A 22,585-nucleotide genomic window follows, 5' to 3' on the forward strand; every position below is an offset into this window, starting at 1 on the left:
CAGCAGAACAAGAAGATGAAGGAATCCATCCTGGATCTTCAAAGCAGAAGTATGAGCGATAACCTCGTCTTCGCGGGACTTCCAGAATGGGAGGAGGAAAACGCGGAAACATCGCTGCGAAGATTCATGCAGGAGCACCTGAAGCTTCATCGTTAATGACCAATTCCCAAAGGAGATTTTAGACTGCCGTCGCTTGCTGTTTCCCATGAGGAAGAAGCTCAGAGCTGAAGGATCCCGAGCCGTCATCACAGTAGATAGGCTCTACGTCAACAGCCAGTTGTACCGGCATCCCACTGTCACCCCCTGGCTCTACTGATGGTCCTCAAATATGACTATTAACCCCTCGCAGTGCGTCCCTCGCAGTTCCCTGCCGTGGCTCTTCACCAGTTCTTTCTGCTTGAAATGTTCAAACTTAACGACGATGGGCTGGTTGTCCAGTCATCTCCCTCCCGCGCGATGGAGGAGGGCGAAGGTGATGTTATTTACGGCGTCCATGGGACGCTTCAGTTGTTCCTGCATGAATCCTCGCAGCGATGTTTCTGCGTTTTCCTCCTCGCGTTCTGGAAGTCCCGCATACTCCTACTTTGAAGGTCCAGGATGGATTCCTTCATCTTCTTTTCCTGTGTTAGTCCGCTCAGTCCCTGGTTAAGCAGATCCACCTCACTTCTCAGCCCCTGGTTCTCTGCTGTGAGGTCCACTACCTGTTGTTGGCTGAATTGCAGCGACTCCCGAAGAGCTTGAAATTCACGGTGGAGCACCTCCACCAGGGCCAGACGGGCATCGAAGCTGGACAGCTTGGTGTTGATGCTGTCCAGGATGTCCTCGAACTGTTTAGATGTTGAAGGAGCGGCTGTTGGAGAGCTTTCAGTGCGGCTCCTCTTCGACGATGAGGTCTGCGGAGTCTTCGACATGACGAGACGGTCGTAGCACTCATTCAAGTATGCTTGAAGGTCTTCTGTTGTGTCCTCTTCCAGCGTTATAATTTAGCTTTATTTACCCTTTGTTTCTTTGTTTAGTTTAGTTTAGTTCGTTAGTCAGAAAAGTTTGCTTTACAAGCTGGGTGGCGCCATGTTGGATTGCACGCGATTACGTCACACTGGAATCACTCACTGCGCATGCTCCAACTCATGCCGCTTCCAAACACGACTGCTTATTAAATGAGTCGAGGAAATAAAAAATGGATTTGTATGAAATAATTGAACACATTTTCAACTACAGATTACACTGGGAGAACTTTGAACATGGCAATAAATCCAGCAAATCCTTAGCCAATCAGTTAATACGAAATAAAGAAAAGTGTACAATCACCTCAGTTAAAACTCAAAATGGTGAAATCACTTGCCACCCTCAGGCAATAAACACTACTTTCGGAGAATTAAAAAAAAAACTTTAAGCTTCACAAATTGACCCACCACAATCTGAGCACAAACTTTCTGATCACAGTTGACCTCCCAAAATTAAAAGATGAACAGATCCAAGGCCGAGAAGCTTCCATTTCAGTAGAATAACTGCTTGAAGCTCTCCAGCACATGCCTGATGGTAAAGCTCCAGGGCCTGATGGATACATGACTGAATTTTACAAAGAATTTTGGCCTTTACTCTCACTATTTTTTTTTTAGAACAGTTCAGGAGATTAAAGAATCTTCAACTCTCCCTCCACATGAACTGTGCAAATATCGATCTTCTAAAACTGGACAAAGATCCTACACTACTATGTTGTAACTGTTCATTTATTTGATTATTCCACCAGACTTCTAGGGGGCAAAATCAATTCAGTTACACTCTGTTACTCAGCAATTGAGCAGACACCCACATTCTCCCAGCTTCATTGGCTTCAATGCTAATCACCTTTCTACGCCCTCCAATTTATTTCTAACCCTTTGAGTGGCAAAATAAGCAAGTAAACAATATTGTTCGAGTGTTTATTTCCAGTTGTTATATGTTTACAGTGTTGTGACTGTCATTCTCCTGGTAAATTATAGTGTAATAACGGCATGAGGCCTCCAGCTTATTCATTAATGTAGTATGTAGTTTATCTTCAGCTTATATCCAACCGACTAATCAATAGTACTAATATATGTGATATATTAGAAGCAATTTGTGCTGTTATTAACTAAGGTATTCCTGTGTTTTTGTATATGCATTTCAGTTTCACACTTCTTTGTATTAAATCCATTCAACTTCAACACTGGCCTGTTCCTTGGAGGATGCGGTACGGGGAAGAGTTTAGCTGGCTGTGAATCCCACTATAGGACAGGAGTCACACTGGGTGTAACAGTACAACTACCATCTAGCTATCATCCGATATCACTAATCAATGTAGATCTTAAAATAATTAGTAAAACACTAGCAAGCAGAATAGAAAAAATTATACCCCACATCATACACCCTGATCAAACTGGGTTCATTAAAGGACGACACTCCACTAACAATATACGCAGATTAATTAATCTTATAGACCATTGCCACCACAATCAACAGAAGGCCATTATCACCTCCTTTGATGCAGAAACCGCTTTTGATAGGGTAAATTGGAAATTTCTACTTGCTACACTATGGAAATTTTGATTTAGACAAAATGACCTCTCCTGGATTAAAACATTGTACACCTCACTCAGTGTCTGTGTTAAAACAAATGATCAAACTTCCTCAAGGTTCAATCTTGAGAGAGGCACCAGGCAGGGGTGTCCACTCTCACCATCTCTCTTTGCAATTTTTATTGAACCATCAGCAGCAGCCATTAGACAGAACAATAACATAAAAGGAACACAAACAGCAAATGTAACCCATAAAATATGCCTTTATGCAGATGATGTATTACTTTTCCTACAAGACGCACAGACCTCTCTTCCAGAAACAGTAGAGTTAATAGACAGATTCTCTGCAATTTCAGAATATTCTCTAAATTGGAATAAATCAGTGGCCCTGCTTATTAACTCAAAACTTTTTTCAGCACACATCAAATACCCCACTAAAACCAGGGAACATCAAATACCTTGGCATTAACATCTCAGTCAAGTTGTCAGACTTGGTGCCCTTAAAGTACGCCCCCCTTATTAAAACAATAGAAGAGGACCTCACTCGATGGAGGACACTTCCTATATCACTTATGGGGAGAGTAGCAACAATTAAAATGATGGTCCTGCCTAAAAGTAATTACATCTTTTCAATGATTCCAACAAAACCACCAAAAACTTGATCTAATACGTTTGATTCCCATATCTCAAAATTCTTATGGAAAAACAAACCATCACATATAAGTTTAAAAACACTACAGAACACCAAGGACCAAGGTGGCTTAGAACTTCCAAACTTTTATAATTATTATCTTGCCAATGAATTACTTCATGCTGTTCGGATTTAGGGTTGGTGATTAGCTTTGAAAATTACTGTGAGTAATAGATTTCTGCAAGTAATAGATTATTGGAAGTAATTTATGAAGCATTTAAATTATTAATGGAAGTAAATGGTCATTTACTAATTAATAACTCCTAGAGTAATTGAATAAAAGTTAATCAATTATCAAAAATTATTTATTAATGAAGCATTATTAATTTTAATAAATTGATTTATCAAATAATAATGAAATTAGGGCACCACCAGCTAAACTGGAAATAGCTAATACCAAACATCCGTCTCGTTTGTCAAAAGGTTACCGGTATTTAAATTAGTTAATATTCCCGTGCAAAATATAACAATCTTAAATAACAAGGAAGGTGTGAGGTTTGAGCATAGACTGTTACACTAGACTGTTCGACTGTTGTGTATTTATTGTCAACAATAAATACACGATAATTACCAGGAATCGATCAGTTCAGCTAAAAGGTGTTTATTAACAAAAATGTATTAATTCAGAAATTATTTATTAAACCAACACAATCAAGTAACAAACGGAGATCTAATCAACTAAACAGCAAACACTACTGTTAAATATGTTATTACAGCGCTCTTACTCTCTGTCTAAAAAGAGGCTCTTATTTTGAAGACGCATGCAGGAAGTAGTCATGATGTTCTTGTGCTAGCTTCCTCAGTGTTCCTCATGCGCTCATGGCTACAGCTGCTGTTCTCCCGTGCTGCCAAGTTGTCCAATAAATAAATATGCCAAGCAAAGAGGTTAACGATACCAACGTGAGAGCATTGTTTATTTTACTTTGAGTCATCTCCTCGACCTGCGCGCCTTAACAGGTTATGGGCCCAGGCACCCGAACAGCGGTCACACAGGCAACGTGGCGCCGACGGACCGACAAGGCTGCTACGGAAGGTGCGCAAGGGCGGATTTGAGCCAAAGAAATAGCGAGACACGGAGCGAGGTAAAGGCAAACGTGACGTATTTATACGGAGCTTACCATGGACATTTTGCAAATAGAGGACAGTTTATTGTTGAAGAAGAATTAAATGTGACGTATTACGCGAGCAAAGTACAAGTCAAGAAAAAGCGCGAGGGAAGACAAAATGGCGAATCGTGGAGCCCTGTCCCCGCAGATGTTCTTCGATGGATTGGAAGACAAGTACGACCTGTGGGAAGCGAGGTTTTTGGGACATTTATGTACCTTATAAAGTTGATAGAGACTGTTTTGAATGAGCCAGTTGGTGAGGCGCAGACAGCAGCAGATGGGACCAAGAATCCAGATTGCTACGCAGAGCTAATACGGCTAATAGATGATAAATGTTTGTCGCTTATCAGACACGAGGCTGAATACGACGACAGAAAAGCATTGAAAATACTGAGGGAGCATTACTCAGGGAAAAGCAAGCCACGGATCATCAAACTGTACACGTCCTTGACCAGGCTACGGAAGACGGACAACGAGTCAACTACGGACTACATCATCCGAGCAGAGAACCTGATTACAGCTCTACGTGATGCCGGTGAGACTCTTTGTGACAGTTTGATCATAGCCATGATTCTTGGTGGTTTACCAGACGCTTACAAACCACTTGCCGTTCATATAACACAAAATGAGGACAATGTGACATTTGCTGACTTCAAACGAAGATTACGAATATATGAAGAATCAGAGAAAATGAGCACAACAGAGACCACAGATAATGTGATGAAAACTGATGTAAAGCAGGAAAGAAATTCCCATAAGAAGTATACCAGCAACCTAGGAAAAGGTGAAGACGTAAATATGACATGCTTCAAATGTGGAATTAAAGGACAGAGAGCAAGGAAATGTACCAGAAAGGTGTGATGCAACTTTTGCAAAAGCAACACACACCAAGAAACTTTGTGTAGAAAGAAAGATACACAGGACAATGCAAGAAAAGTCACAGATGAAGAAGTGAGTGACTACTTCTTCAAGGCTGCACAGACCAAAGGTGATGGTTCAATCCCCAAAGTAAAGATGAAAGGCATTATGGCGGACGCAGGAGCAACATCCCATATTGTGAACGATGTAAAAACATTTCAAAGCTTTGATGGCACATTCCAACCAGAGACTCATTCAGTGGAGCTTGCTGATGGGGCGCGCTGCAGTGGAATTGCTCAAGGCAGAGGAACAGCGATGATACATCTCCTGGACAGCGATGGACGACAGCACAGAGCACAGCTGCGGGATGCTCTGTACATGCCTTCGTATCCCCACAACATCTTTTCAGTGTCAAGAGCAACGAATGGAGGAGCAACAGTGATCTTCAAGAGAGAAGACAATCACATGGTAACCAAAGATGGTAACAGATTTAGCATTCATGAATGTGAAAAGCTGTACTACTTACCCACTGTTGATAATACAGTGGGTAAGTAGTGTACTTACACTTACTTACACACTTTACACTGACCAGTGTAAAGTGTGTCATGATGTACAAACCTGGCATGAGATTCTTGGGCACTGTAATTTTGAGGATGTAATCAAACTCCAAAGCGTGGTCAAAGGTATGGGCATTGAGGGAAATGCAGTGAAGCCAGATCAGATGTGTGAAATCTGTACAAAAGGCAAGTTTTCTCAAACAAGAAGTAGAGAGCCAGACATTAAAGCAGAGAAACCCTTAGAGCTTATCCATACTGACTTAGCAGGCCCAATGAAAACGACAAGTATAGAGGGGTACAAATACACACAGTCTTTTACCGATGATCACTCCGGTGCAATACTAGTGTATTTCCTAAAGTCAAAAAGTGATGCAGTTTTAGCTACAGAAAGGTTTTTAGCTTACGTAGCTCCCTATGGTGAAGTCAAGTGTATGCGTTCAGATAACGAGTTTACATGTCGAGATTTCCAAGTGTTGTTAACTAAGAACAAAATCCGACATGAGACATCTGCACCTTACTCGCCACACCAAAATGGCACAGTAGAGCAAGGTTGGCGAACATTATTTGACATGGCTAGATGTTTACCGTTAGAAAGCAAGTTACCAAACTCATTGTGGAACTATGCAATTCAGACAGCTGCCCATGCGAGAAACAGATGTTACAATAGACGTACAAAGAAAACAGCGTACGAATTACTGACAGGAAAATGTATCTCCAAATGCAAAAGTTCGGATCAACATGTTTTAGCTACAAACATAAGAAGGGCACGCTAGATTCCAGATGCGAACAAGGCATTTTCGTAGGTTACGATAAAAACAGCCTGGCCTATCTGGTATATGACCCTGAAATAGAAAAGGTCAAAAAGCATAGGTTGGTGAAATTTACAACCAAAACAAGCAGAGAGAAGGAAACGCAAACAGTTAAGTCAATATTCAGGATTTGACAATGAAAATAGAGACAATGGACTCTGTGATACAAAAGACAAAGAAGAAGAAGAAGCGGCGCAACCTGAGAACAGTTCTGAAGTTTTAGATGAACATGTAAAGACTGAGCAAGTAGAAGCTAATGCTGAGAGTGTGATCAGGAGAAATCCAACCAGAATGAAACAGAAAGCAGTCTATCTACAAGATTTTGAGACAGATGATGTGATGGACAAATTACAAACTTGTGTTGATTTCTGTTATCGAGCAGTGTGTGACATACCAAAGACATTTCAAGAAGCGGTGACATCATCCAAGTCAAGAGAGTGGAAAAGCGTCATGAACGAGGAGATGCATTCACTGAAGGAAAATGAGACTTTTCAACTGACTCAGTTACCACCAGGTAAACAATCACTGGGAGGGAGATGGGTCTATGCACTCAAAATGGACACAGATGGATCCAATAAGTACAAAGCAAGATTTGTTGCTAAAGGATACAACCAGAAAGAAGGAACAGACTATGAAGAGACTTTCTCACCTACAGCTGACATGACAAGTGTCAGAGTTGTCATGCAGAAAGTAGCGCAGGAAGACTTGATCTTGCATCAGATGGATGTCAAGACAGCGTACCTACACGCACCCATTGACTGTGAGATTTACATAGATCAACCATAAGGTTACGAGAGAAGATCAAACACTGGTGAAAAACTGGTTTGTAGACTCAACAAATCGTTGTACGGACTCAAGTAATCAGGCAGAAACTGGAATGTTGTGTTACACTCATACCTATGTGAAAATGATTTTGTGCAAAATGCTGCTGGTGTGTACAGCAGGGAGAAACATGATGAAAAGTTAATCCTCATAGTATGGGTAGATGACCTCATTCTAGCTGTTTCAGTGGGTATACAGATATTCTGGACATTTTCTAGTAGGTATACGGCGTATCCCTGCGTATCACGTAGGCTACACCACTGGATAGTGGAATCTAAACAGAATGTGATATATGATGAGATTGTGTCAGTCAGTTCATTTATGCCTGCAGCCATATCATAAAAACATTCCCAGTCTGTACATTCAAAGCAGCCCAGGAAGGTTTGGATACTGTCCTCAGACCAGCACTTCACGGTTTTCTCCTCTGGCTTTATGCGTTTGAACGTGGGTTTATACACAGGCACAAGAAAAACCCAACCCCCAGGTAGCAAATAAATAGAAGGGGGTGTAGTAATAATCTTGGGTGGGGCCCGGACTCAATTTCGTCCACCTGATTTTAAATAAATATTATTTATTACAAAAAAGAAAAGATCCAATAAATCAAAACAGAAACGTAAACTACTCAATACGGACAACTTAAATGGACTCTAATAAGAAGAATCGTTTCAATTCATCAGCACCAATAAATGAAACTGTTCACCAAAGTTACTCTATACTCTAACCAGGATTTACTCACTCACACACCCACACAGTAAATAAATTAACAAACTAATGTAAACAAAACCACTTGTTGCAGGCACAGTTCGGTGCTTATGAGCGTGGAGACCAACAACAAAAAATGGTCACTTTACTGGCTGACCGGCATAAAGAAAAAGCATGTTTGTTACTCACAAGTCCCAAGAATGAATGACTGAGAAGGATAGGGAAGGATGAAGGGAAAGGAGGTGAAAAGGCAAATCAAACGGGAGAAAGGTAAACATCGGCCGCTTCCGCCTGTCATGCTTGCGAATGTGCACTCATTGCGCAACAAGACTGATGAACTGCGAGCCAACGCAACGTATATGCACGAATACAGGTCTGCTGCAATCCTAGCATTGACTGAAACCTGGTTGAGCAGCAATGACGGTGATAGTTCTCTGCATATTGATGGCTTTGGGATGCCAATCAGGCCTGATTGTGACTGTCAGCTGACTGGCAAGAAACATGTATGCCTGTTTGTAAACAAACAGTGGTGCGGGGATGTCGGAGTGGGGATGTAATGACCACGAGTGTTCTCCAGGTGGCGGCGGACCTTGGAGGGTCAGTGTGAGTGGGTGTAATGATCTCGAATGGACACCAGAGGGAGGCAGGGGTTTGGTTCGGGGCAGTGGCCGTGACGACCACTTGGGGCGCACGGCGGAGCGCGCAATGACTTATTGCGACCACCAGGTGGGCGTATTGAGAGATTGCGATGACCCACGCAGCCACCAGAGGCGTTTGACTCGCTTTTCCTGGGGACGCGGCGGTTGCTCGGCGACCAGGTAAACAAGACTGCCGTCGCACGCATGTGCGGGGGACGCTCGGAGCAAGTGGGCTCACCTGTGCAGAATCATTACTGTAGCGGCGGAGTTTAACTGGATGTTGAGACATCCAATGTCAAACTTGGATCTGTTGGTCGAAAATAATGGTCTTGCCTTCATTAATTTGCTCCAAATTTAAAAGTACTTTTCTCCAAATTCCTACAGTGATATTCTTTGATGCTGCTTGTAGTAGTAAAGGAGTATGTCTAGTACTGCCTGAAGTGGAATCAGGCATAAACCTATTAAGGATTCCATTTTATTGCAATTTGAAATTAGATGAGACCATCATTTTCGATCAACACATCCAAGTTTAAGAGTACTTTTCTCCAAATTTCTACAGTAATATTCTTTCATATTTCTTGTAGTAACAAAGGAGTATGCCTAGTATTGCGCTGAAGTGAAATTGGGTGTAAACCTATGAAGGATTCCGTTTTGTTGCATTTTGAAATCAGACCATCTGTCTTTCTGTCAGCATTGCGGCCGTACGCTGACCTGTGTTTTACCGTAGGGGCGTTAATAAAAGCGCAGTTAAAATTGAGTGCCGGCTCACTTGACGGCAGTTTAATAACGCGTGGCCACGACTTATCTATCTCGTCCCCACGCCTTAATAACGCGTGGCCACGCGTTATTAAGCAATAATATTTTTTTCACCAATGCCACCAGAGGGGCTCCGTATAATCCTGCCTTATGAAGCAGGCTTAAGTTCCACTCAGCAAAAGGTGACAAAACATTAGCGCCGGCTGCGCACTCTGTGTGGGGAGTAAACTTATATCTGCAGGGAAAAATTCCACCTCAAATTTGAGCAAGCATTGAGAAGGCCAGCCCAGGAAAGTGAAATTCGGTGAGAAAAGTGGATGAGTGAAGATTATTTTTAGTTACCATCTGCCTGTTACTGTATAAATCAATTTAAATCAGGTGTCACTGGTTCATACTTCACCTTGTCTCACTTTCTCAGGTCTTTCACGTCAGTAATAGTTCATCTCATTTCAGCAACCAGCCCCCACCAAAGAAATAAAGCTGGAAATATCACGTTTATGTTCTTTTTTTTAAGACAAATGTTAATCTCACTCTACCACACATTTCACTCATAATGGCAGTAAAATATCCTATCTCATAATAATAATAATAATAATAATAATAATAATAATCATAATCATAATCATAATCCAAACCTCAGATTACATGACATTTTTAAATATAATTTATAATGTGTTATCAAAAGAGTGGGAAAAAGGTGGGGGAAACAGTGGGTTCAAGTTGCCTTTTACCTTACGATATGTTAGACTCTGTTTGCTCTCCATTAAACTAAACTAAAGTTATCAAACATTTATGATCTTTCCCTTTGAGAAATTCCATTTATTCCACACTGATCCATCCTATTTCTAGTATGCAGTGGCCTCAGAGTCTTGCTAAGAGAATCACAGTGACAACTCTTTGGCTGTGGGATTCAAATGTGCAAATTTTTGATTGCAAGTTTGCTTTTCTAACCTGTAGGCCACCAATGCTTCAAACCAGTGGTGATTGACACATACTCAGCGTTCAGTCCTGCCACTGGGAGTCGTTTGGGAGTTCACAGTCCTATTCTGGGATAGTTTGACATGTTGCCGGGGGATAAGGGGAATCAAACCTACAACCTTGTGACTGAAAGATGACCACTATACCAACTGAGTCACAGCTGCCCTGATTGTCCGCATTTCACCCATCCTCGGTTCAGTTCACATGGCAACGAATATGAGTGTATCTGCAAAGCTTTCTTCACTTTTACATCTGTGAAGTTTTTAATGCCGGCTCTCAATGTGGTACATTCCGCTAACCTCATGCATAGACTGCCGGAGGCAATGGCGCACTATTACTGTGCATGTGCATCTCTGCCCCGGTGATAAATAGTTCCTTCTTCTCATGTTCCAGTAAAACATGGCGGCCCCAGTAGTGGTATGACTCACAGTCAATATTCTAGTTTTACCATATCGATTGTTTAGTAGTTGAGACTCTCTCCTGATAGCATTCAATTTTTCATCTGTCCATATGGATGTCGGGTTTTCTCCATTTTCTACAGGTTTATGGTGTATTGTTCTTTGCACACATCTGTGTGGTTTCATTACAAAAGCAAGCAACAGCGCCCTCTCGTGGCCTAGCAGACTAACAACATTGCTGTCAGTGTGTCCACTGTTGCAGTGCAAATGCAACACTTTCTTTTAATCGACTAGGTTTTGTCACATGAAACGTTGGCATGTAAACAGGGCCTTAGAGACATGGAACAGTGAGCTGCCATTACTGTGCCCGAGGAACCGGTGAGAAGAGGGGCAGTGCTCGGGGGCATCAGATCCAAAGTCTGCATCTTTAACCTCAAGGCCAGGAGTACTATGCTCTGGACCTTGAGGACCATTGTCTTGCATATTTTAGGTTTCTCCCAGTTAGAGCAAACCCGAAAGCAATAAAGGACTCGTCACTGGGCTTTTTTACAAGCTTGATGATGACATTAACATTATATTGAGGTGTGCTGAAGCTGGAAGACATCCAAAACGTGCAGAACACTGGCCCGGATTTGAGTACCTCTGCTCTCGGCCACTAATAACAACATGAATAAACAGAACCACCAGGAACAGTTTCTCTGGATCACTAATGAAGTACCTTTTCTGGTGAAATGGCTGACTCATCAGGATGTTTTCTTGAACAGTTCCATGGAAAATCCAGGCTTGTTGAGAAACGTAGGCAAAGGTCCCATCAGCAGTGACGGAGCCCCGGATAAGGTGCAGCTGCAGTAGAGAAATGAACAGAGTACAAACCTGAAGGTCATGAACCTGCAGATTAAAGCTTAGATACAATGCAGATGATAAAGAAGAGAACCGACCTGCTCTAAAATGCTGGAGATCAGTGAGGTCTTTCCACTTCCCACATTCCCACATACACCCATCAGGTTGCCCTTCATGAAATAAGACTGTTAGTGCAACAGTCGAAGAAAACAATGCAGCTAAATGGACGTGAATGAAAGAAACACACCTTGGGCAGGGTGAAGGAGATGTTTCTCAAGGTGGATGAATCATCCTCAGACACATTCTGCAATGTCTTTGTTTCTCGAGCTTTCTCCTTGCTGGTCGAAAGCTGCTGGTCTTTTCTGGTCCAGGACAGTGTGGCGTTGTTCATCATCAGAGCTGCGCTGCTGTCTTTCCTTTGGGCCAGGAAGGACTTAGGATTTTGTAGTAGCAGTATTTTCTGAGCAAGCCAGAGAAAAATACTCATTTAGGTGGCTGTAGTTATTTTATTGTCCTGAGATGAAATGGCAACCTGTGAAGATTTCAGCCACCATTTGCTGGCAGGATTAAAACCATTGTGTCCTCTGCATCAGCAGTAAGAGTAGAGTCTCATCTATTTTGGCACAGAGGACTTGGTCATTTGCAGACAAACAGTGTGTGTAGATGTAGCCAAAAGTAGAGGTCAGTGGAAAAATGGTTCTCACTCCGGTTATTTATCACAGAACAGGGTCAAAAACAAGAAAGAGACAAATCTCAAACTGCCAAGAACTCACCACACATTTAAAGGCCTAGTGAAATGTAAAACACTACTTTGCAATAGGTTCTACTTATAAGGTTTCTCCAACTCTGCCCCACCACTGTTGTCGCATAACAAAGTTATTTGAATTTTGAATCTCCAGCCGAGGAAGTCGGGGAATCCTTTTTCGTGAGCGTGACGTCAAGGGATGTGCAGATCTCGATCTGTTGTGTTTACATTGGCTTGCGGTGTTTCCCTCTTAAACATCGAAGTTTTAACAGTGTTTTGAAGTTATAGTCGGCATTTTACGAGCCTTGACGAAAGATTGAGCATGGAAGAGACCCGAGAGAGGAGAAAAAGAGCACAGACGGCGGGGCTGTTTAACTGGCACAAGGCGCCGCTGAACTTCTGCAGAAAGGTTTCACCTTCAGTCGTATGAGAGACACCAAGGCCTCGGCCATGGACTTCACAGCCATCGGCAGCAGAGCGAGGCAGAACCTCATGGAGTTAAAGATGGCAATCGTGGTGAAAGCCTGCAAAGCATGAGGTCAGATATTGACCACGACACTCCCGGGGATGATTAATACAGCTATATGCAAGCAGTAGTACATCAGTACACCTCTGATGAAGGTTACTTACATCAGCCACATTGAGCTCCAGGCCCAGCAGAGTGTGGAGCAGGAAGGTAGCCACTGTGGCCACGGTGGGAAGGATGCTGGTAAAATTACTGTTCATATTCTGGACATAGCCAGCCTTCAGCAGCACTTTCTTCTCTTCTTTCCTTAAGTCTGTAAAACATGAAGCATTTAGTTATTGCTATCAGTGGATTTATTCCAAAACTTAGAAGCAGATAGATGGAATGTTGCATAAACCCAAACACACTATTGTGCCTGTAAAAATCCTCATCATGAGAAACATTGTGGATCCAAACCACAGACGACCTTGAAGCATCAAACACACCATCATTTCATTCATCGGTAATACAGAGTTCAATAAAATGCATACTCTGTCATGGAGGTTAACAATAGTACCACCCATAATGCATTGCTGTGCGAAAAACTGGCACTCCATTGTGGGATTATTGTGTTTGATACTGAACTTCACTCCCAGTATGCCGTTGTGTTTGCTAAAGTTACTGACTTGACAGACTGGAGCAACAGAGCCTGCTGGATGGATTAACAGCTGGATGGATTACCTGCTGAATGGATTACCTGCGATCTTGGTTTCAAAAGAGTCTTCCCAGGCGTACATCTTGATCAGTTTGATGCTGTTTAGAGTCTCGTTCATTGTCCGAACTCGGTAGTCGGTCTGCACCATGACTTTCATCCTGAATTTGTTAGTAAGTCTCGCCAAGAGAAACTGGAAGGAAGAGAAAATTCAGATCAATTCAATTTCATTCAACTCAGTCATTCCTAGGTGCTTTTAACAGAGAAAAGAGAAAAAGCCAACGGATCCACATGAGCAAGCAGGTTTATTTGCGACTGTGGAAAGAAAAAACCCCTCGAACAAGAAGAAACCTTTGCAGAAACCAGACTCAGAGGTGGTGGCATTCTGCTGACCGGATGGGATAAGAGGATAGAGGAGAGGAGAGGATAGGGAAGACAGAGATATAGATTGGGTGGGGAGACACAAACCTTGATTTGTGTAATCGGTGAGAAACTGACCCTGGTCTGGGTAGAGAGCGGTAGAGAAAGGTCGAGAGAGAGGTAGAGAAAGAGGGAGAGAGAGAGCGGGAGAGAGAGATGCAGGCCTAACTGTAAGCTTTAGTAAATAGAAAAGTTTTGAGTCTGGTCTTAAAAGTAGAGACTGTTTCAGCCTTCCTAACTGAAACTGGGATCTGGTTCCACAAGATGGTTAGCTTGAGAGCTGAAGGCTCTGCCTCCCATTCTACTTTTAGAAAACCTTGGAACCTCCAGTAAGCCAGCACTCTGAGAACCAAGTGTTCTTCTTGGGAAATACGGGACTAACAGTTCCTTAAGATATGATGGAGCCTGATTGTTGAGAGCTTTATAGGTTAGAAGAAGGATTTCAAATTCTATTCTCGATTTAACAGGGAGCCAATGAAGAGAGGTTAGTATTGGAGTGATGTGATCTCTTATGCTGGTCCTTGTCAGGACTCTCGCTGCAGCATCTTGAATTAATTGAAGACATTTTAAGCAGTTCTTTGGACACCCTGATAAAAGGGAGTTACAATAGTCTACTCTCGAAGTAACAAATGCATGGATTAGTATTTTTGGCATCACTCTGAGTCAACATGTTTCTAATTTTGGAAATATTACAAAGGCAAAAAAAGGCAGTCCTGCGGATTTGTTTAATGTGTGACTTAAACGATAAAAAACGCCTTGTTATAGGTGAAAATAGATTTACTTTGACTATATGGTTGCATCTTGACAGTTGATCCATGAGCTGCTTATTGAGTTGTCCTTGTCCTTAGGATGAGTCTCTCCTGGTGACGTTGTGTCTTGTTAAGGTTATATAAAGGTGATTCACATTACTGTGATAATAGCCTACAGGTGCAAATGTTGAAAGAATTGTCCTGGATATATCAATATGTTTGAGTTCATTCACTCTCACGTTTAGATTTTTAACCTTTCTGTTTGCACACAGTTTTACAGACGATGTCCAGCTTGATACTGAACCTTACGGATAGTCAGCAGTACCAGTGGGCCAGTTGAAGGTACAATTGGATGTTCGAGGAGACTGAGGTCCTTGGGAGGACTGTAGGACTGTTAAAAACATTTTATGACACTGTGGCAGCATCAGTGAGGTTCTAAGCAGTGTTCTGCTGGCGCTTCTCTGCTACAGTCAGGATCAGATTGCACAGACTGGTCAGGAGGGCAGGTTCTGTCCTGGAGACTTTCTGCAGACCATCCAGGAGGTGGTGAGAGGCGGATCCTGACAAAGTTAGAATCCATCAAGGACAACGCCTCTCATTTTCTTCACCACACTGTGAGAGCATAAACCAGCTCCACCATTTATATATATATATATATATATATATATATATATATATATATATATATATATATATATATATATATATATATAAAAATTTCCCTCTCGCCCTCCGCGGGCGGTCACCTGTTTTTCTATTCCAAGCTCGGATCCTCTACCAGAGGCCTGGGAGCTTGAGGGTCCTGCGCAGTATCTTTGCTGTTCCAAGTACTGCACTTTTCTGGACTGAGATGTCCGAGGTTGTTCCAGGGATCTGCTGTAGCCACTCCTCCAGTTTGGGGGAGTGGCTGCCCCGAGTGCTCCGATTACCACGGGCACTACTGTCACGTTCACCTTCCAAGCCCTCTCCAGCTCCTCTCTGAGCCCTTGGTATTTCTCAAGTTTCTCATGTTCCTTCTTTCTGATGTTCCCATCACTTGGTATTGCTACATCCACCACCACGGCTTTCCTCTGCCCTTTATCAACCACCACGATGTCTGGTTGGTTCGCCATGACCATCCTGTCTGTCTGTATCTGGAAGTCCCACAGGATCTTCGCTCGGTCATTCTCCACCACCTTTGGGGGTGTCTCCCACTGTGACCTTGGGGTTACCAGACCATACTCTGCACAGACGTTTCGGTACACTATGCCAGCCACTTGGTTATGGTGTTCCATGTATGCTTTCCCAGCCAGCATCTTGCACCCTGCAGTTATGTGCTGGATTGTCTCAGGTGCCTCTTTGCACAGTCTACACCTTGGGTCTTGTCTGGTGTGGTAGATCTGGGCTTCTATCGCTCTGGTGCTCAGAGCCTGCTCCTGTGCAGCCAGGATGAGGGCCTCTGTGCTGTCCTGTAGGCCAGCCCTCTCTAGCCATTGGTAGGACTTCTTGAGATCAGCCACTTCAGTTAAGTTCCGGTGGTACATCCCATGTAGGGGCTTGTCCTCCCATGATGGTCCCTCTTCCAGCACCTCCTCATCTCGCCATTGTCTGAGACTTTCGTTGAGTATATCATCCGTTGGAACCCTGTCCTTGATGTACGTATGGAGCTTGGATGTTTCATCCTGGATAGTGGCTCTCACGCTCACTAGTCCTCGGCCTCCTTCCTTACGGCTAGCATACAGTCTCAAGGACTGGATTTGGGATGGAACCCACCATGCATGGTGAGGAGCATTCGTGTCTTAACATCTGTGGTCTGTATCTCTTCCTTTGGCCACCTTATTATACCCGCAGGGTACCTGATCACTGGCAGGGCGTAGCTGTTTATTGCCCTGGACTTGTTCTTGCCATTGAGCTGGCTTCTTAGGACTTGCCTCACTCGCTGGAGGTATTTGGCCGTTGACGCTTTCCTTGTTGCCTGTTCAAGGTTGCCATTTGCCTGTGGTATTCCCAGGTACTTGTAACTGTCCTCAATGTCTGCCCTTGTTCCTTCTGGAAGTGAGACCCCTTCAGTGTGGACTACCTTGCCTCGCTTTGTCACCATCCTACTACATTTCTCGAGCCTGAATGACATCCCAATGTCATTGCTGTAGATCCTGGTGGTGTGGATCAGAGAGTCTATGTCCCGTTCGCTCTTGGCGTACAGCTTGATGTCATCCATGTAGAGTAGGTGACTGATCGTGGCCCCGTTCCTGAGGCGGTATCCGTAGCCTGTCATGTTGATTATTTGGCTTAGGGGGTTCAAACCTATGCAGAACAGCAGTGGGGACAGCGCATCACCTTGGTATATGCCACATTTGATGGACACTTGTGCAAGTGGCTTACCATTGGCCTTGAGGGTGGTTTTCCACAACCGCATCGAGTTTGCAACGAACGCTCTTAGAGTCCTGTTGATGTTGTACAGCTCCAAGCATTCAGTGATCCATGTGTGTGGCATTGAGTCGTAGGCTTTCTTGTAATCAATCCAGGCAGTGCACAGGTTGGTATTATAGGACCTGCAGTCTTGGGCGACTGTTCTGTCAACTAGGAGCTGGTGTTTGGCTCCTCTGGTATCTCTACCAATGCCCTTCTGTGCTTTGCTCATGTATTGATCCATGTGCCCGCTTATCTTTGCCGCGATGATGCCTGACATGAGCTTCCATGTTGTGGAGAGGCAGGTTATTGGCCGATAGTTGGATCGGACTGCACCTTTGGTGGGATCCTTCAGGATCAGGATTGTTCGCCCTTCGGTTAGCCATTCTGGGTGAGTCCCATCTCTGAGCAGCTGGTTCATTTGTGCTGCCAGGCGCTCATGGAGAGCTGTGAGTTTCTTTAGCCAGTAGGCCTGGATCATGTCAGGGCCTGGTGCTGTCCAGTTTTTCATACCTGAGACTCTTTCTTGGATGTCTGCCGCTGTGATGGTAACTGGATTCTGTTCAGGGATGTAGCTGTGCTCCTCTCTCAGAGACACCAGCCATTGAGCACTGATGTTATGTGCTGCCTCTTATTCCCATCTGCTCTTCCAGTACCTTTCAGTTTCCAGCTTTGGTGGGTCTACTCTGCTGTTATTACCCTGCCACTGAGCGTACACTTTCGCAGGTTGCGTTGCGAACAGCCTGTTTATTCACCTGGCTTCAATGTCTTTCGTGTACCTCTTTAGGCGGCTGGCCAAGGCTTGGAGTCTTTGTTTGGCAGTTTCGAGTGCTTCAGGTATGGTTATCTGGGTGTACCTCTTGGGCAACGGTCTTTTCATTGCACCTCTCTGGGCCTCTGTCAGTTGACTCAGTTCTCTCCGTGCTGCCTTGGTGTTAGCCTCCAGCCGTCTTTTCCATGGTGGGTGTTGTTTCTCATGGCTCCCATGGTTGCTCTCATAGCCAAGCATCTCTAGGATCACTGCTGCTGAAGTGTATATCAGCTCATTGGTTTCAGTGATTGTTGTGGTAGGGATCACTCTAACTGCTGCATTCACAGTTTCCAGGAGACTTTCTGAAGGTACTTCACTTAGCCGTTGCAATCGGTGTCGGGGTTGCCTTGTGTTCATTCTCGCCATGATCTTGTCTTTCAGGTCAGCCGCTGCCTTGCTCAGCGCTGTTGGTTCCGCACTCATTGGAGTTCCGTTCCCAATCTCTGGTTAGGAAGTTGGTATATTCTCCCATCTGACCTGGTGTCCGGGCTCCCACTTACCACAGCATTCGTGTTGTACCTCTTCAATCTCAAGCTGTGATAGCAGTTGCCGTTTGTGGATGTTGGAACACTGAGCTACTAGTTGTTTCGCGGTCAACTGTGACTGTGGGTTTCGAAGTAACCATTCAGCCCACATCCTTTTCATGTAACCCCTCTGACTAGGGTTACTTGAGTAGTAGCATTTCAACAGAGCCTTGTTCTCGCATCTCGTCCATCTGTGCTTTGTTCCAGTCGCCCATTTGTCATCAAGGTGCTCTGGTTCCCCAGCACCTGACACAGACCTTGTTTGGCCGGGCAACGTCTGAGCCGGCATCTCATTGCATTCATTTTCACTCATGGTATGAGGTAGGCAGTAGCGTGAAGGGTCTTGCCCAAGGACCCACACTGGATGATGTTAATTGCTCAGTGCCCCAAGCAGGAATCGAACCAGGGTCTCCCGTGTACCAGTCCGTTGCCTTGCCACCATTTGTTTATTTTTTGTTTATTTTCTTAATTGGTGTCATGCAAAGCCCACATGGGGCAAAAATGAACAGTCGGCAGACATCAGAAAGCCGTTTAACCAGTGCTTCTCAAATGGTGGGGCGCGCCCCCCTGGGGGGGCGTGGTGGGGTGTCAGGGGGGGCGTGAGGCGGGCGCGACTTTCAGTATTGGTGTCTTTATTCATGCTTGAAGGATTAAAAAAAGGGCCTCCAGCCACTAGGTGGCAGCAGTGCTCAAACTAATCAACAGGCTGCCTGTTCAACCAGTAGAGTAGAAGAAGTACTACACACCAACACCGGTGTACAGAGCTGGCGGAGGAGGAGGAGAGGTGGAGAAGTTTCTGACAGGAGTGAAAAGAAAAAAGGATGAGGCGTCAGAGGAAAAGAAAACAGGTGAGAGTAAACATAATCCTAGTAAGAGCAGGAGATATGACGATGCCTACATCGCCCTTCGGTTTACCGTGAACACGGTCGGAAACGAGGAAACACCCGTTTGTGTTTTATGCCTAAAAACTCTGGCAGCAGACAGCATGAAACCAAATAAATGAAGACGGCACCTGGAGACCATACACCATACACCTGGAGACCATACACCCCAGTTATGTCAGTAAGGGGGGGGCGCTGAAAAAAATTCTGTCCTCTAGGGGGGGCGTGACAGAAAATAATTGAGAACCACTGCGTTAAACAAAGATGAAGCCAAGCGCTTAGCAAAAACGTAGCCAAATCCAATGGATTATACTTGAACAAATACTTGAGCCTTTCCTCATCTGACAGACACAAAATGCAGTTAATTTTCAATACCATTTAACTGACACAAACAACATAGCCGCTCCTCCCCTGGGACAAAGTGGAATCGACCGGCCTCCAGAGCCAGAGGCAGAGTCCCAAACCGCGGTTGAGCACAGACTGACCTTTGACCTCTCTGTAGGTTCAGGGTCACATCGGGTTAAGGACCAATATTATCTTTTATCAAAAAATATGTTCTCAGCTTTGGTTTACACAAGACGTCATTTAACCATTTATGTTTATAATTTTCAAAGTAGACTTTTTTAATTTGTCAAACATTACATCTCAGCGTGTTTCTAAAAATAAACTGGAGATTAGCATCAACAAAAATGTTCTCCATCTGCACACTCCAGACGTATCTATAGACAGGTCCCATTCAAATATGTGCTTGGTCAGTCTTGTGTCATGCCAGACATGCCTCACTTCACATGGTTCCCAACCCATGTCTCCATACAGAGCAGGCTTAGGAGTGTTTTGTGTACACCTAGAAAATACCTTAGAGCTCGGCACTGAACCTTTTCACTGTGAGTTTGTTTACAGCAACCCCATACCCCAATACCATAGTCCAACACTGGACAGACACAAGATCTGTACAGCTCAGTGTAGGTCTTATAACCTAGATTACGACACGCCTTAACTTTATTTATAACGGTGCTGAGAGCTCTACCTGCGGATTCCGACAATGAGTTAATGCCTTCGTCAAAGGTGAGATGTTCACAGTAAATCCAAGATATTTATAATTTTTAGTAAAAGAAAGAACTGTAGTACCAAAACTGAATTTAACGTTTGATAATGCATAGGTGTGTTTTCTAAAATGTATAACTTGAGTTTTATCACAATTTATCATCAGTCTCACTTGGATGCATCAAAACATCAAAATTATTCAACATTTTCTGAAGGTCTGATTCATTTTCGGCCAATAACACAGTGTCGTTCACATATAACAAAATGCAAAGTTTCATGTCTCTCACATTAATGCCCATATCTGCCTCTTTTACTTCATTTGCTAAATCATTAATGTGTATGGCAAATAATGTGGGAGACAGAACGTCACCCAGTTTTACCATATGGTGTTGGAAACCAGTCAGTTAAGTGCTAATTTATTTGAACACAAGAAGTAGGATTTTTCTAAATCGTCCTAACTGAGAATAAATGTGGTCTAAACAAGCTCTTTTCTTCCTCAACCCATTCTGTTCATTGCCAGTAGGTTAAAGGATTCCAGGTAAAAAGTCAACCTCTCATTAAAAATGCTACTGTACAGTTTGTATACACAACTAAGAAGACTTATTCCTCTGGAGTTCATCGGCATTCGAGGGTCTGAACTCTGTGACTTTGGGATAGGTTTAATTATAGATTTGTGCCAGTTGAAACAACCCAGGCTGTTTTAACAATTCATTAGACAAGTTGTCAAATCCAGTCGCTTTCTTAACTCTTAGTTTATCTATAGCCATTTTGACTTCATTATCTGTCATTTCAAAATTTAAATATGGATTAGATGAAAACTTTGCAGAGATTTCCATTTGGTCTATAGATATATGCAATCAAACCATTGAATTGGGTGATTCAGACCTCACTATATATATATACTGAGGTGGCCAACCAGTCAGAAACCAAGAGCCACAGAAATTACGGTGGTATTACAAAAAGCCAAATCTTACAAATAAACTCCCTCTCTCACACAGACATGAAATGGCATGAAAAGAAAACACATGCATAGCGTATAATACATTTCCATGTGGAAGTTACAAAAGTTACATAACAGTCGGCATGGCATGGAATTACAGCATTAACCAGAATAATTTCACTCCCTCAGCTCACACAAATGTGCAGGGACCGTCTGCAAACTAAAACAGTGAAGACAGATACTACAAACACATATCACTTTCAAACCAAGAGTTGTAGTGTGATCAAGTGAAGGCTGCACTGATTTTGGTGACACTGCAGTGACTACCAGTCACGTTATTAGGTATTTCTGTGGTATTTGTTTTCACTTTTGCAGTGGTTAGTAATTTGCAGATGGCCCCTGCACTCATGTCACAACTGGCTGAACAATGTTTTTTATGCTGCTCCAAAAATAGAGATACAAAAATTGAACATGGAGCATATTGCCTCACTGACATAGATGAGAATGAGGCATCATTTGTACGTTGATGTTGTTTCATTAAAGAGGTATGATGTAGGAACTTTACGAAGCTGCGATCAGCAGGCGTTTCTCAACTGTGTATCAGGGTCTAATCCACCAATTAACTCCAACTTCTTCACATACAAGCTCTGTGTGGCAGATCTGAAGTGTCTGCCTGAGTCTTTGTTTACTTGTTATTGTATGCTCTAATAAGCCCAACCTGCCATATATAGTGTAGCAAAGACAGTGAAGTGAGTGAGAGGGACGCTGAGTCCATGGTGCTGTGCTCCGAGTTGAGCATTTGCCTACGATGAAAATCCGATCTCTTGAGTTTTACACGAGAATTCAGTTGTTGATCAAAGACATGCAACCTGATTGGCGAAGAGCCAGGCCACCCCTGCTATGGTAGAAATGCATTTCCATTGAGGTTTTCCTTGATTGAGATTATAGGTGAGTAGAAGCTGAAGTGTGTGACCATGTGTTTGAAGGGCAGATGAGCACCTGAATAGGCAGAAACAAGATGTAGACACCGATTCCCATCAGTGCTGTGAAGCCCAGGACGTAGCAAGAGTAGAAGACACACACCACGAAGAGAGCTGGGGTGGCGATTATGAAGCTGCAGAACAGCACTGACTCGAACACCCTGTGTCCATCGTTGGTGAGAACGTTGATCATCTGGATGGAGGAGAAGTGAGAGGATGAGTGCAGCAGTCAGCTTTAGGTTCATGACAGATTG

General features: G+C 43.5%; 1 protein-coding gene across 1 annotated transcript in view; it reads right to left on the minus strand.

Annotated features, from left to right (window-relative positions):
* abcc12 (ATP-binding cassette, sub-family C (CFTR/MRP), member 12) overlaps positions 1-22,585 on the minus strand; it is a gene marked incomplete at its 5' end in the record, with an annotated part of 41,197 nt that overhangs the window by 13,849 nt on the left and 4,763 nt on the right. The window contains 7 exons of the mRNA XM_080520140.1: positions 11,571-11,695; positions 11,791-11,862; positions 11,940-12,152; positions 12,854-12,961; positions 13,068-13,216; positions 13,640-13,787; positions 22,351-22,524. Coding sequence (XP_080376266.1) covers positions 11,571-11,695; positions 11,791-11,862; positions 11,940-12,152; positions 12,854-12,961; positions 13,068-13,216; positions 13,640-13,787; positions 22,351-22,524 — 989 coding nt within the window. The remainder of the gene's footprint in view (positions 1-11,570; positions 11,696-11,790; positions 11,863-11,939; positions 12,153-12,853; positions 12,962-13,067; positions 13,217-13,639; positions 13,788-22,350; positions 22,525-22,585) is intronic.

Source organism: Blennius ocellaris, assembly GCF_963422515.1.
Source record: "Blennius ocellaris genome assembly, chromosome: 1".
Lineage (NCBI taxonomy): Eukaryota > Metazoa > Chordata > Actinopteri > Blenniiformes > Blenniidae > Blennius > Blennius ocellaris.